This window comes from Symphalangus syndactylus, chromosome 19 (genome assembly GCF_028878055.3).
Source record: "Symphalangus syndactylus isolate Jambi chromosome 19, NHGRI_mSymSyn1-v2.1_pri, whole genome shotgun sequence".
NCBI classification, from domain to species: domain Eukaryota; kingdom Metazoa; phylum Chordata; class Mammalia; order Primates; family Hylobatidae; genus Symphalangus; species Symphalangus syndactylus.
This window is the reverse complement of record NC_072434.2, coordinates 15,931,363-15,944,240: the sequence shown is the minus strand read 5'-3', so window position 1 is coordinate 15,944,240 and position 12,878 is coordinate 15,931,363. Positions and strand designations below refer to the sequence as shown.

The following is a 12,878-nucleotide window of genomic DNA, read 5'->3' as shown; positions in this document are numbered from 1 at the left end:
TTACAAGGGATGTGAAGGACCTCTTCAAGGAGAACTACAAACCACTGCTCAATGAAATAAAAGAGGATACAAAGAAATGGAAGAACATTCCATGCTCATGGGTTGGAAGAATCAATATCGTGAAAATGGCCATACTGCCCAAGGTAATTTATAGATTCAATGCCATCCCCATCAAGCTACCAATGACTTTCTTCACAGAATTGGAAAAAACTACTTTAAAGTTCATATGGAACCAAAAAAGAGCCCACATCGCCAAGTCAATCCTAAGCCAAAAGAACAAAGCTGGGGGCATCACGCTACCTGACTTCAAACTATACTACAAGGCTACAGTAACCAAAACAGCATGGTACTGGTACCACAACAGAGACATAGATCAATGGAACAGAAGAGAGCCCTCAGAAATGATGCTGCATATCTACAACTATCTGATCTTTGACAAACCTGACAAAAACAGGAAATGGGGAAAGGATTCCCTATTTAATAAATGGTGCTGGGAAAACTGGCTAGCCATATGTAGAAAGCTGCAACTGGATCCCTTCCTTACACCTTATACAAAAATTAATTCAAGATGGATTAAAGACTTACATGTTAGACCTAAAACCATTAAAATCCTACAAGAAAACCTCGGCAATACCATTCAGGACATAGGCATGGACAAGGACTTCATGTCTAAAACACCAAAAGCAATGGCAACAAAAGCCAAAATTGACAAATGGGATCTCATTAAACTAAAGAGCTTCTGCACAGCAAAAGAAACTACCATCAGAGTGAACAGGCAACCTACAGAATGGGAGAAAATTTTTGCAACCTCCTCATCTGACAAAGGGCTAATATCCAGAATCTACAATGAACTCAAACAAATTTACAAGAAAAAAACAAACAACCCCATCAAAAAGTGGGCGAAGGACATGAACAGACACTTCTCAAAAGAAGACATTTATGCAGCCAAAAAACACATGAAGAAATGCTCATCACTGGCCATCAGAGAAATGCAAATCAAAACCACAGTGAGATACCATCTCACACCAGTTAGAATGGCCATCATTAAAAAATCAGGAAACAACAGGTGCTGGAGAGGATGTGGAGAAATAGGAACACTTTTACACTGTTGGTGGGACTGTAAACTAGTTCAACCATTGTGGAAGTCAGTGTGGCGATTCCTCAGGGATCCAGAACTAGAAATACCATTTGACCCAGCCATCCCATTACTGGGTATATACCCAAAGGACTATAAATCATGCTGCTATAAAGACACATGCACACGTATGTTTATTGCGGCACTATTCACAATAGCAAAGAGTTGGAACCAACCCAAATGTCCAACAACGATAGACTGGATTAAGAAAATGTGGCACATATACACCATGGAATACTATGCAGCCATAAAAAATGATGAGTTCATGTCCTTTGTAGGGACATGGATGAAACTGGAAAACATCATTCTCAGTAAACTATCGCAAGGACAAAAAACCAAACACCGCATGTTCTCACTCATAGGTGGGAATTGAACAATGAGAACTCATGGACACAGGAAGGGGAACATCACACTCCGGGGACTGTTGTGGGGTTGGGGGAGGGGGAAGGGACAGCATTAGGAGATATACCTAATGCTAAATGACGAGTTAATGGGTGCAGGAAATCAACATGGCACATGGATACATATGTAACAAACCTGCACATTGTGCACATGTACCCTAAAACCTAAAGTATAATGAAAAAAAAAAAACTAAAAAAAAAAAAAAAATTAATTATAATAAGGCACAAATTAAAAATAAATAAATAAATAAAAGTTTGCCTTTACTGATTTGAGATGCTCTTTGATACTATATAAAATTCATGTACCTATCTAGGTCTATTTCTGGACTTTCTATTCAATGCCAGTATTTTTTCTGTACATTTATGTACAAGTTTCACAGTCATTTAATAATTGAGGCTTTATAATATGTTTTAATAGCCAATATGGGTAGTGCTATCTTATTGCTCTTCTTTTTTGAAGTTTTCCTGACAGCACGTATTTATTTTTCTATAAAAACTTTAAAGTTAGACATATTTTAAAATCAGTGTTAGATTAGTTTTAAAATTAATTTTAGGTGAAGCACAGTGGCTCACACCTGTAATCCCAGCACTTTGGAAGACCAAGGTGGGAAGATCTCTTGAGTCCAGGAGTTCGAGACCAGCCTGGGCAACATAGGGAGACCTTGTCTCTACACGAAATTAAAAAAGTTAGCCGAGTATATGGTGGCACGCACTTCTAGTCCCAGCTATGCAACAGGCTGAGGTGGGAGGATCACTTGAGCCTGGGAGGTCGAGGCTGCAGTGAGCCATGATAGTGCCACGGCACTACAACCTGGGTGATAGGGCAAGACCTCAACTCGAAAAATAAATTGATAAAATTAACTTTAGGAGAATAGATATTTTATAATGTTGACTCTCTCTAGATAAGAATATGTTACCGCAGAGAAGGCAAAACTTTTCCTCTACCCTCTTAGGGTCTCCACCAGGCCTGAGAATTAAGTTGACATGAAACAGATTAACAGGAGAAAAGCATACAGAAAAGCATACATAAAATAAAACAGGTTTTATTTTAACAAGTGCATAGGAATCTTCACAGGAAAATGAAGACCCAAAAAGTAGTCTTTGTACAAAGTTTCTTTGTACAGATTTCTCTTGGCCTTGACTCCCTGCCTCTGGTGATAAAAGTGTTCTTTTCCTTCAGGTACAGGGAAGGTATCTTTCCTGTGAGAGTTTCTATCGGGGAACCTGCCCCGATAATCATGTAGGTTCTTTTCTATTTTCCTAAGCGTCGGCTGGCTTGAGAAATAAAAGGACAGAGTACAAAAGAGAGAAATTTTAAAGCTGGGCATCCGGGGGAGACATCACACATTGGTAGGATCCGTGATGCCCCACAAGCCACAAAAACCAGCAAGTTTTTATTAGGGATTTTCAAAAGGGGAGGGAGTGTGCAAATAGGTGTGGGTGACAGACATCAAGTACTTAACAGGGTAATAGAATATTACAAGGCAAGTGGAAGCAGGGCGAGATCACAGGACTACAGGACCCAGGCGAAATTAAAATTGCTGATGAAATTTTGGGCACCACTGTCATTGATAACATCTTATCAGGAGACAGGGTTTTGAGATCAACCGGTCTGACCAAAATTTATTAGGTGGGAATTCCTCTTCCTAATAAGCCTGGGAGAGCTATGGGAGACTGGAGTTTATTTCACCCCTCCAGTCTCGACCATAAGAGACAGGTACGCCCCGGGGGGGCCAGTTCAGAGACCTATCCTAGGTGTGCATTCTCTTTCTCAGGGACATTCCATGCTGAGAAAAGGAATTCAGTGATATTTCTCCCATTTGCTTTTGAAAGAAGAGAAATATGGCTCTGTTCTGCCCAGCTCACTGGCGGTCAGAGTTTAAGGTTATCTCTCTTATTCCCTGAACAATTGCTGTTATCCTGTTCTTTTTTCAGGGTGCCCACATTTCATATTACTCAAACACACATGCTATACAATTTTTGTAGTTAACACAATTATTATAGGTTCCTGGAACGATATACATCCTCCTCAGCTGACAGGATTAAGAGATTAAAGACAGGCATAGGAAATCACAAGGGTATTGATTGAGGAAGTGATAAGTGTCCATGAAATCTTTACAATTTATGTTTAGAGACTGCAGTAAAGATAGGCATAAAAAATTACAAAAGTATAAATTTGGGGAACTAATAAATGTCCATAAAATCTTCACAATCCATGTTCTTCTGCCATGGCTTCAGCCGGTCCCTCCGTTTGGGGTCCCTGACTTCCTGCAACAAGTTTCATCTCCAGCCTTCAGGAAGAAAAGGGGAGGTCAGCGTGCCCTTCCTGCATCTTGCTGTGTTTCAAGTGGTTTTAACTCAAAAAACAATCTTTATGCCAAACTGGTCTATTTTGGCATATTCTGCTACCCTTTGCTATGCTTTCCTCAGTTCATCTTAGTCTTTTTTTTCTTGTTTCTTCATGTGTGTTTCAGCTTTCCTCACATAGATTTTGCATTTCTTGAAGAGTTTAAACCTCTGGCAAAACCAAACAAAAAATGTTTTTGGTATTTTAAATGGATTATTTATCCATTTTGTATTGTAACTAGTTTATCTATCTATCTATCATCTATCTATCTATCTATCTATCTATCTATCTATCTATCATCTATCTATCTATATCTATCATCTATCTACTATTGATTTCTGCATGTTAGTTTGATATCTCAGCTAACTTTCTAAATTTTTTTATTATGCATTAGTTCATTCTCATGCTGCTATGAAGAAATACCCAAGACTGGGTAATTTATAAAGAAAAGAGGTTTAATTTACTGACAATTCCACATGGCTGGTAAGGCCTCAGGAAACTTACAATCATGGCAGAAGGCAAAGGGGAAGAAAGGCACCTTCTTCACATGGTGGCAGGGAGGAGAAGTGCTGAGTAAAGGGGGAAAAGCCCCTCGTAAAACCAACAGACCTCATGAGAACTCACTCACTATCACGAGAATAGCATTGGGTTAACTGCCCCCATGATTCAATTACTTCCCACTATATTCCTCCCATGACACATGGGGATTATAGGAACTACAATTCAATATGAGTTTTGGGTGGGGACACAGCCAAACCATGTCATATTATTTGTAAAAATTTTTAAAAATTCTTTCAGTTGAATTCTCTTAGGATTACCTGGTTTGTAATCACATCATTTCAATGATTCTTTTACCTCCTACTTTCCAATTTTTAGATTTCCATTTTCTTTTTCTTATCTACTTACGTTAATTATGTCAGTCAGGATTTACCTGGAGAAATAGAACCGTAGGATTTATTGTAGGGACCTGACTTGACATAGGTGTGGGAGATAGTTAAATGGTGTTTACAGGAGGCTGTTCCTTCAATGTCTGTTGCTGTGGCCTGAAGTCAGCAGGGCAGGGACTCAGGAAGGGAAGATAGACATGAACTGAGTGCTTCAAGGACAAACTGGAACATGCAAAGATGAGTGAGTAAAGCCCACCATTGTAAACTGGAATTCATCTTGTTCTTTCACTGCCCCTTAGCCTTCAACTTCAAAAATGGGTATGTCCTGTAGAAGTTGTCTGTCACAGTGCTAATGTACTTGGATCAGAAGCCAGGGTACATGAAGGAGGAAATCCTGCAGGAGCTGGCTCTGCTGTGGCCTGGTTGAGCCCTCTGCTAACAAAGTGATGGAACAGAGAAACAACAGTGCTTGTGAACTGCAGTCACATCCTGTGCTCTGCCCTGACCTTTCTGGCATATGGAATATGGCTCTACTAATTCACATCTACCATCTTTTATGGGCCATACTAACTTGGCATTATGTATGGAAGATAATTCTGGGAAACATAATTACAGCTTAGCTAAGTTGACACAACATAAATCTACCACAGCTCACCCCTTGTCAAATTTGATATTTGTATACACTAGTTTTAACCATATTTAGCTTAATTTCCAAATAAAGTCAATAGCAAAATAATACTCACATTTTACATAATGCAACTATCCCTCATACACCCCAAAACATGGAAATTCTCTTCCTAAAAGAGAATTCCCTTTGAGCTGAGTCATATCTCCCCTTTGATATTCTATAACTTAAATATTGAGATGTAAGGTAAGCCACTATGAACACATCTTATATAGTAGGGGAAGGAAAGGCATAAAAAGAAACACAATTAATGTAATATCTATTTATATTAAAATAAGAAAGAAATATTCACAACTTTTATGGTCCTTGTTTATGCAACTGGTCATGTGGTTGTAGCAGGTATTTATAACGACAAGTTTCTGTTACTCATTCCATATTCTCTTTGCCCTCAGCAAGCACTTCATCTGCCGTTGGTTCCTTGCCCAATGGGGTCACCTAAACCTTTATTTTTGAATGGTCTGGGCCATCAGCAGTCCTGCCTGATTTGGGTTATGATAGTTTTTTGTTGATTTTAATTATAGGGCATTGGAGTATAAGGGGGTGGCCTAGGGAATCTCCTGCATTCCAGACATACTCATCTTTACTATCACTGTGCAGAAGCAATCTAATTTTTCCCTTCATTATCAGGATTGGTCGCACCAACCATCAGAGTGGACTCCTTCTTTGCCTTTCCTTCACTTGCATGAGGGTCCAGAGTTGACAGGTCTCAACCTCCAAGCTTAATTTAGGGTTTTCAGGTAAAATATAGGATGCCCAGTTAAATTTGATTTTCGGGTAAACAACAAATAATTTTAGTGTATGTTCCATGCAACATTTGAATCACACTTAAACTAAAAAAAGTGTTCATTGTTTACATGAAATTAATATTTAACTAGGCACCCTGTATTTTTATTTGCTAAATCTGGCAACTCTAATTTTTGGAACTCTTGCTGCGTCCCATGGTAGAAGCATTCTTCCACTGAAGACTTCCAAACTGACTGGGCCCAGTGCAGTGGCTCACGCCTGTAATTCCAACACTTTCAAAGGCTGAGGTGGGAAGATCACCTGATCCCAGGAGTTCAAGACCAGCCTGAGCAACATAGCGAGGCCCATCTCTAAAGAGTAAAAAAATTTAAAAAAAAGAAAATAAAAGAAATAAAAAGACTTCTAGATTAACCAAGAATGTTACTTATTTTTTTGTGTGTGTGTCCAATTTTATTCAGAACTTCTTTATTACACTTAAACTTAATGATTATTGCCTCCTTTGCATCTTAAAGTTATTTCTTTTTTTATTATTGTACTTTAAGTTTTAGGGTACACAATGTGCAGGTTTGTTACACATGTATCCGTGTGCCACGTTGGTGTGCTGCACCCATTAACTCGTCATTTAGCATTAGGTGTATCTCCTAATGCTATCCCTCCCCCCTCCCCCCTCCCCCCTCCTCCCACCCCACAACATTTATGCAGCCAAAAAACACATGCAAAAATGCTCATCATCACTGGCCATCAGAGAAATGCAAATCAAAACCACAATGAGATACCATCTCACACCAGTTAGAATGGCCATCATTAAAAAGTCAGGAAACAACAGGTGCTGGAGAGGATGTGGAGAAATAGGAACACTTTTACACTGTTGGTGGGACTGTAAACTAGTTCAACCATTGTGGAAGTCAGTGTGGCAATTCCTCAGGGATCTAGAACTAGAAATACCATTTGACCCAGCCATCCCCTTACTGGGTATACACCCAAAGGACTATAAATCATGCTGCTATAAAGACACACGCACACGTATGTTTATTGCGGCACTATTCACAATAGCAAAGACTTGGAACCAACCCAAATGTCCAACAACGATAGACTGGATTAAGAAAATGTGGCACATATACACCATGGAATACTATGCAGCCATAAAAAATGATGAGTTCATGTCCTTTGTAGGGACATGGATGAAACTGGAAATCATCATTCTCAGTAAACTATCGCAAGGTCAAAAAACCAAACACCACATGTTCTCACTCATAGGTGGGAATTGAACAATGTTACTTACTTTTATGTTTTAAAATTTACAGAGGTTTTAGGGCGCATCATAATATATAATCAATTTTCATTAATATTTAAACAGGCACAGAAATGAAGGATTTTTTTATTAGTAGTATATAAAGTTTGCTGTATACACATCAGATTTACTTTCTTTTTTTGAGACAAGTTCTCCCTCTATCACACAGGCTGGAGTGCAGTGGTGCAGTCTTGGCTTACTGTAGCCTGGACTGCCCTGGCTCAAGCAATCCTCTTGCCTCAGCCTTCTGAGTAGCTGGGCCTACAGGCATGTGCCACGATGCCTGGCTAAAGTTCTAACTTTTGTAGAGATGAGGTCTTGCTATGTTGCTCAGGCTGGTCTAGAACACCTGGGCTCAATGGATTCTCTTGCCCCGGCCTTCCAAACTCCTGGGATTACAGGCATGAGCCACTGTGCCCAGTCAGATCTACTTTCTTGATAAGTTGTTTTGAATCTTTAATTATGCTTGTCTTTATATACCTTAAGCATGAAGATAGGAGTTAAAGTAAATTAATAATTTTATAATTACTTTAACTATTATAATTTAATGACAATTAGCATATTTTGATCATTTTTCTTATGTCTCATGTACTTCTGTTTCATTAAAATTGCTGCTACATACATATTTTGCTACATAAAGATTCATAGCTCTTCACTGAAAATCAAAATCTTTAACATATAAAGTACCCATTTTGTGTAATTTAATAATCTTGGTTCTGATGTCCAACTTAGGGGGTATTAAAATTATTATCTTTGCTTTTCTTTTGATTTGGATTTGCTGGGTATAATTTTATCCTGTCTTTTATTTTTAATCTGTCTGAAACACTTTTAGGTTTGTCTCCTGTATATAACAGAGCAGAATTTTGCTCCAATTAAAGCTGTTTTTCTTTCATTAGGAGTTTACATTTATTGATGTGAGTGATACTTATAGACTTGGTTTTGTCATATTATTTGATAGTTTGTAATATATATGTATGTGTATATTTATTTTCTATTAAACATATATAGTGGTATTCAGGAAGGTTCAAAATTTGGTTCTAGTGGTGACCTATGTACATTTAAATTTATATAATATCATTATTCCTCTTTATCTTTAGACAGTTTAAGTTGGTTCCTTGTTATATCCTTGTTATAAACAACAATAAACTGATCTTGTATTCTTCCCCCTCCTTCACCCCTTCTATCTTCCCTACCAGTAAATTTGTATAATTTGTATTATCTTAGTGTTTATTTTGTATTTAACATTAATGTGAAATATTCATATGTGTCTATGGTTGCTTTCACTCTCAATTTTGCAAATGATCAGGCAATAAGGGAATTTATTTTACCCTCTCTTCCCTATCTCTATTTTTTCTTAGTTATACTATTTCAGTGCTGTCTGAGCATATAACATTTATTTTTCCTTCAGTCACACTTAAAATCACATTTGTTTTGTCTTAGATCTGCATGTACAACATTTGCTACCATTTTTGTTTGTTTTGGTTAAAGTTGCCATTGTCATCTCTTGGTTGGCTGTAGTTTGTCCTATGGTGGTTTCCAAGAAAAAGTCCCAAGTGAAAATTATTCTTTGAGTTTTTGCAGGTTCAGATAATATATCTGAGGCATTGATACCTAGAAGATAATGGGGCTTGATATAGTCTTTGGCTCATCCTTTCTTTTCTTGGATGTCTTATAGGTACTGCTGCACTATCTTTTGCTAGTGAATACTACTGATCTGAAATTTCTTCTCATATGGCTTGATCTTTGTTTGACTGTCTAAAGATATTATTCTTTATCTTTGAAACCTAATACTTTTACTCTTAGTTGTTTTGGTAGAAATCACTTGGTTTAATTTTTTGCTACTATGTGATGTGCAATTTTAATATGTAGATTGAAGTATTATTTTATTTTAGTAACATTTACTTGAAATATATATATTTTTTGAGTCAAGGTCTCACTCCCATTGCCCAGGCTGGAGTGCAGTGGCACGATCATGGCTCACTGAAGCCTCAACTTCCTGGGCTCAAGCAATCCTCCCACCTCAGGCTCTCAAGTGGCTGGGACTACAGGTGCGCACCACCATCCCTGGCTAATTTTTGTATTTTTAATAGAGATGGGGTTTTGTCATATTGGCCAGGCTGGTCTTGAACTCCTGGTCTCAAAGAATCCACCTGCCTCAGCCTCCCAAAGTACTGGTATTACAGGTGTAGGCCACCACACCTGGCCTAAAATAAATTTTTAAAAAGCTATTTTGTTCTACTTGGATTCCTTCTTTAGGTTATCCAATTAAGCATATGTTGATTCTCTTTTGCTTGACACCTATATCTATTAGTTGTCTCTTATCTTTTCTGTTTGTTTCATTTTTGTTGATTTTCTCATTTTTATCCTCTGTTTTCCTTATTGTGTATGGCTTCCATAAGGGAAAGTGAAAAGAATCAGAACTAAGATGCTGTTGGAACACTAAGGTGTTCCCATTGAAACAACCAGAAACAATATTTTGCACTTAGTCTCTGGGCTAGGTTGGAAAAACTACATTTTAAATAAATTTTAAAGTAAAGAAATACTTAATTGTAGTTTTAGTTAAGATATATTTTCTTGAAGTTATTATTCAATAAATTCCACAGGCTCTTAGATTGCTGAAGGTGACATTTACTTTAGTGTTCTATCACATTGTAGGTTTATTTCTTGATGATGCTACAATTTGATATCATTGATGGTTATCAATATCCTTGATGATGCTACAATTTGTAATCATTCATATCTTTTGTTTTTTTTTTTTCTGTTAGCATAAGATAGAGGACAGGAAGACAAACTGAGGAAAGAGTAGGACATGTCAAGAGCCATAAAAATGGAAGTGGTGAACTGAAAGCTAATGATGTATGGGAATAAGACACCCACCTGGAAGTCAGAGGAAGCTTCAAGCCAAAGATGGGGAGAGTGTGGACTCAGTAATCTAGCTGGTACTCTCATCCAAAGACAACCATAGAACACACTGAAGCCAGCCTTTTGTTGTTGTGCTTGAGCTCTAGATGATCTGCATTCCTGATCCCTAGTATATGCTCAGTAACAGATTAAGGAATGAGGGTCCAAAGGAACAAACACACGCATCTCACTGCAGTAATGAAATTTTACTGAATGGAGTGCTCAATGGGAAATGATATCCAAGAAAATATGATTTCCTTATTTTGATATGGAGTAACAATTCTATTTACACAGACATCTTTAATTTAATTTAGGGTAGGAAGAATTCCATTAAAATCTTTGATCTATCTTATTCAGATTTTTCTTAATTGGCTCAACCACTAGTCATTGTGAAGTCCAAGATAGAGGAGTTGGCTGGAGTCATCCTCTCCCACAATGTGAAAGTAAGTAAAGACTCTTCTGACTTGACTATCAATTTAAACTCTGTTAGGTAATAAAGTCCCTGTGCATCTTTACAGGTATGTGTACCTTCCATTAGAATTTGCATGAATTTCAGATTTATCACGATGCCTTCCCTGAGTATTTCTTTCTCTTCACTCACTTACCTCAGTTGTCAAGTGTGAGCCCCCTCCAGACATCAGGAATGGAAGGCACAGCGGTGAAGAAAATTTCTATGCATACGGTTTTTCTGTCACCTACAGCTGTGACCCCCGCTTCTCACTCTTGGGCCATGCCTCCATTTCCTGCGCTGTGGAGAATGAAACAATAGGTGTTTGGAGACCAAGCCCTCCTACCTGTGAAAGTAAGTCATAATGATGAATTCTGCATCAAAATGTTTGCTCTCTTTTGTTTAAAAGAGAAAGAAAGGTAAATTTATTGGGGGGCAAATGGAAAATTCAAAGATAAACTAATTATTGCTCTGATGCATTTATTTGGCCACCTGATACTTATTGCATGTTGTTTTAGAATATAAAAGCCATAAAAATGGGAGTGGTGAACTGGGAGCTAACAGTATATGGGAACAAACAGCAACAACATCTCACTGGTTTGGTGAAGTAAAAGTTTATTCTCATTCACACTGAGTTTGTTCCATGTCCAGGAGACTCTCCAGGGCAGCTGTAGTCTGTGTTATCTTAGCAATTAGCTCAGCAAGCCAGGTTGTTTTGATCTTATGGCACCTCCTTTTCAAAATGTGCCTTCACAGTCTCTTCAGCAGACGAAGAGAGAAAGCCAATTGTGTCCTGGCTAAGAGCTTTGGCCTGGAAGCAACCACATATCACTTTCCATTACAGCCTTTTGTCTCAAACTAGAAAGTAGCCTCAGAGGACTGGGGAATGTAGTCTCGGTCTGTTCAAGAAGCGGAAATGAAAATATAATTTGCACCTATAAGATGAAACACATATGCCTGTAGGGCAAGCAAAATCTACTAAGTGCCAGAAGGGCAACAGGACAAAGCAAGTGATGATTGAGTCAAAAGAGATGTTAGTTAGTGTGCTAGTCTAAGAAATCTTACTTTACTACTAAGTTTACACAGTATTGCTTACTAACCCACCACAGGACACAATCAGACGAGGGGCACAAAAGAGCAGGATACTGCCAACAGTGCAAAATGCCTTGAGTTAGATCTGCAACAAGTGAAAGTGGCAATAGCTGAGGGCGGAAAAGTGGGCAGGGGCCAAGTTATGAAGGGCCTTGTGTTTCAGTCTCAGGTGTTCAGAACAATCATGGAGGGGAGACTTTGAAAGGCTTTAACGAGGGGAATAAATGTGCTGCATTTTAGAAAGATAACTCTGGCTGTGGGACAACAACCTGAAGAGGGTCAAAACTTAACTGACAGTCACCTGCTATGGCTTGAATGTGTACCTCCAAACTCATGACAAAACCTAAGACCCAATGTGATCATTTTAACAGGTAGAACTTTTGGGGAAGTGATTAATCATGAGGGATCCACCCTCATGAATGGGATTAGTGCCCTTATAAAAGAGGTTGAAGGGAGAGCCCTAGTCTCTTTTGCCCTTCTGTCTTGTGAGGACAGAGCATTCATCCCTTCCCCCATGTGAGGACGCAGCATGTGAGGACGCAGCAAGAAGGCACCATCTTGAAAGGAGAGAGCAAGCAGACATTGAATCTGATGGTGGCTAGATCTTGAGCTTCCCAGCCTCCAGAACTGTGAGAAATAAATTTCCATCATTTATAAACTAGTGAAAGTATTTTGTTATAGCAGCAAGAACAGACTAAGACAGCACCTGTGCAACCCTCCAGCCAAAAACTGAAGGTGGCTTCAGCTATGGCATGGCAGTGGGGTTGGAAAGAAGTTAAGAGATTGTAAAGGAATTAAAGTAGCAGAATTTACAGGATTGGATGACTGCCAGGATGTGGGTGAGGGGTGTGAGATAGGGGGCAGCTTATTCTCTGCTTGCCAGGGCATAGGTCTCTGATCCCCTGGGCTGCCACTGCACTATGTAATTACCATGGGCCACTGACCCA

At 38.6% G+C, this 12,878-nt stretch overlaps 1 protein-coding gene and 1 long non-coding RNA gene across 2 annotated transcripts in view; one reads left to right on the top strand and one right to left on the bottom strand.

Annotated features, from left to right (window-relative positions):
- The window catches only part of LOC134731952 (uncharacterized), a 39,741-nt gene extending 28,753 nt beyond the window's left edge, over window positions 1-10,988 (bottom strand). Inside the window, exon 1 of the long non-coding RNA XR_010114696.1 lies at window positions 10,368-10,988. This is a non-coding gene — a long non-coding RNA (uncharacterized lncRNA). The remainder of the gene's footprint in view (window positions 1-10,367) is intronic.
- The window catches only part of C4BPA (complement component 4 binding protein alpha), a 43,473-nt gene that overhangs the window by 11,343 nt on the left and 19,252 nt on the right, over window positions 1-12,878 (top strand). Inside the window, exons 5-6 of the mRNA XM_055234379.1 lie at window positions 10,749-10,834; window positions 11,002-11,193. Coding sequence (XP_055090354.1) covers window positions 10,749-10,834; window positions 11,002-11,193 — 278 coding nt within the window. The remainder of the gene's footprint in view (window positions 1-10,748; window positions 10,835-11,001; window positions 11,194-12,878) is intronic.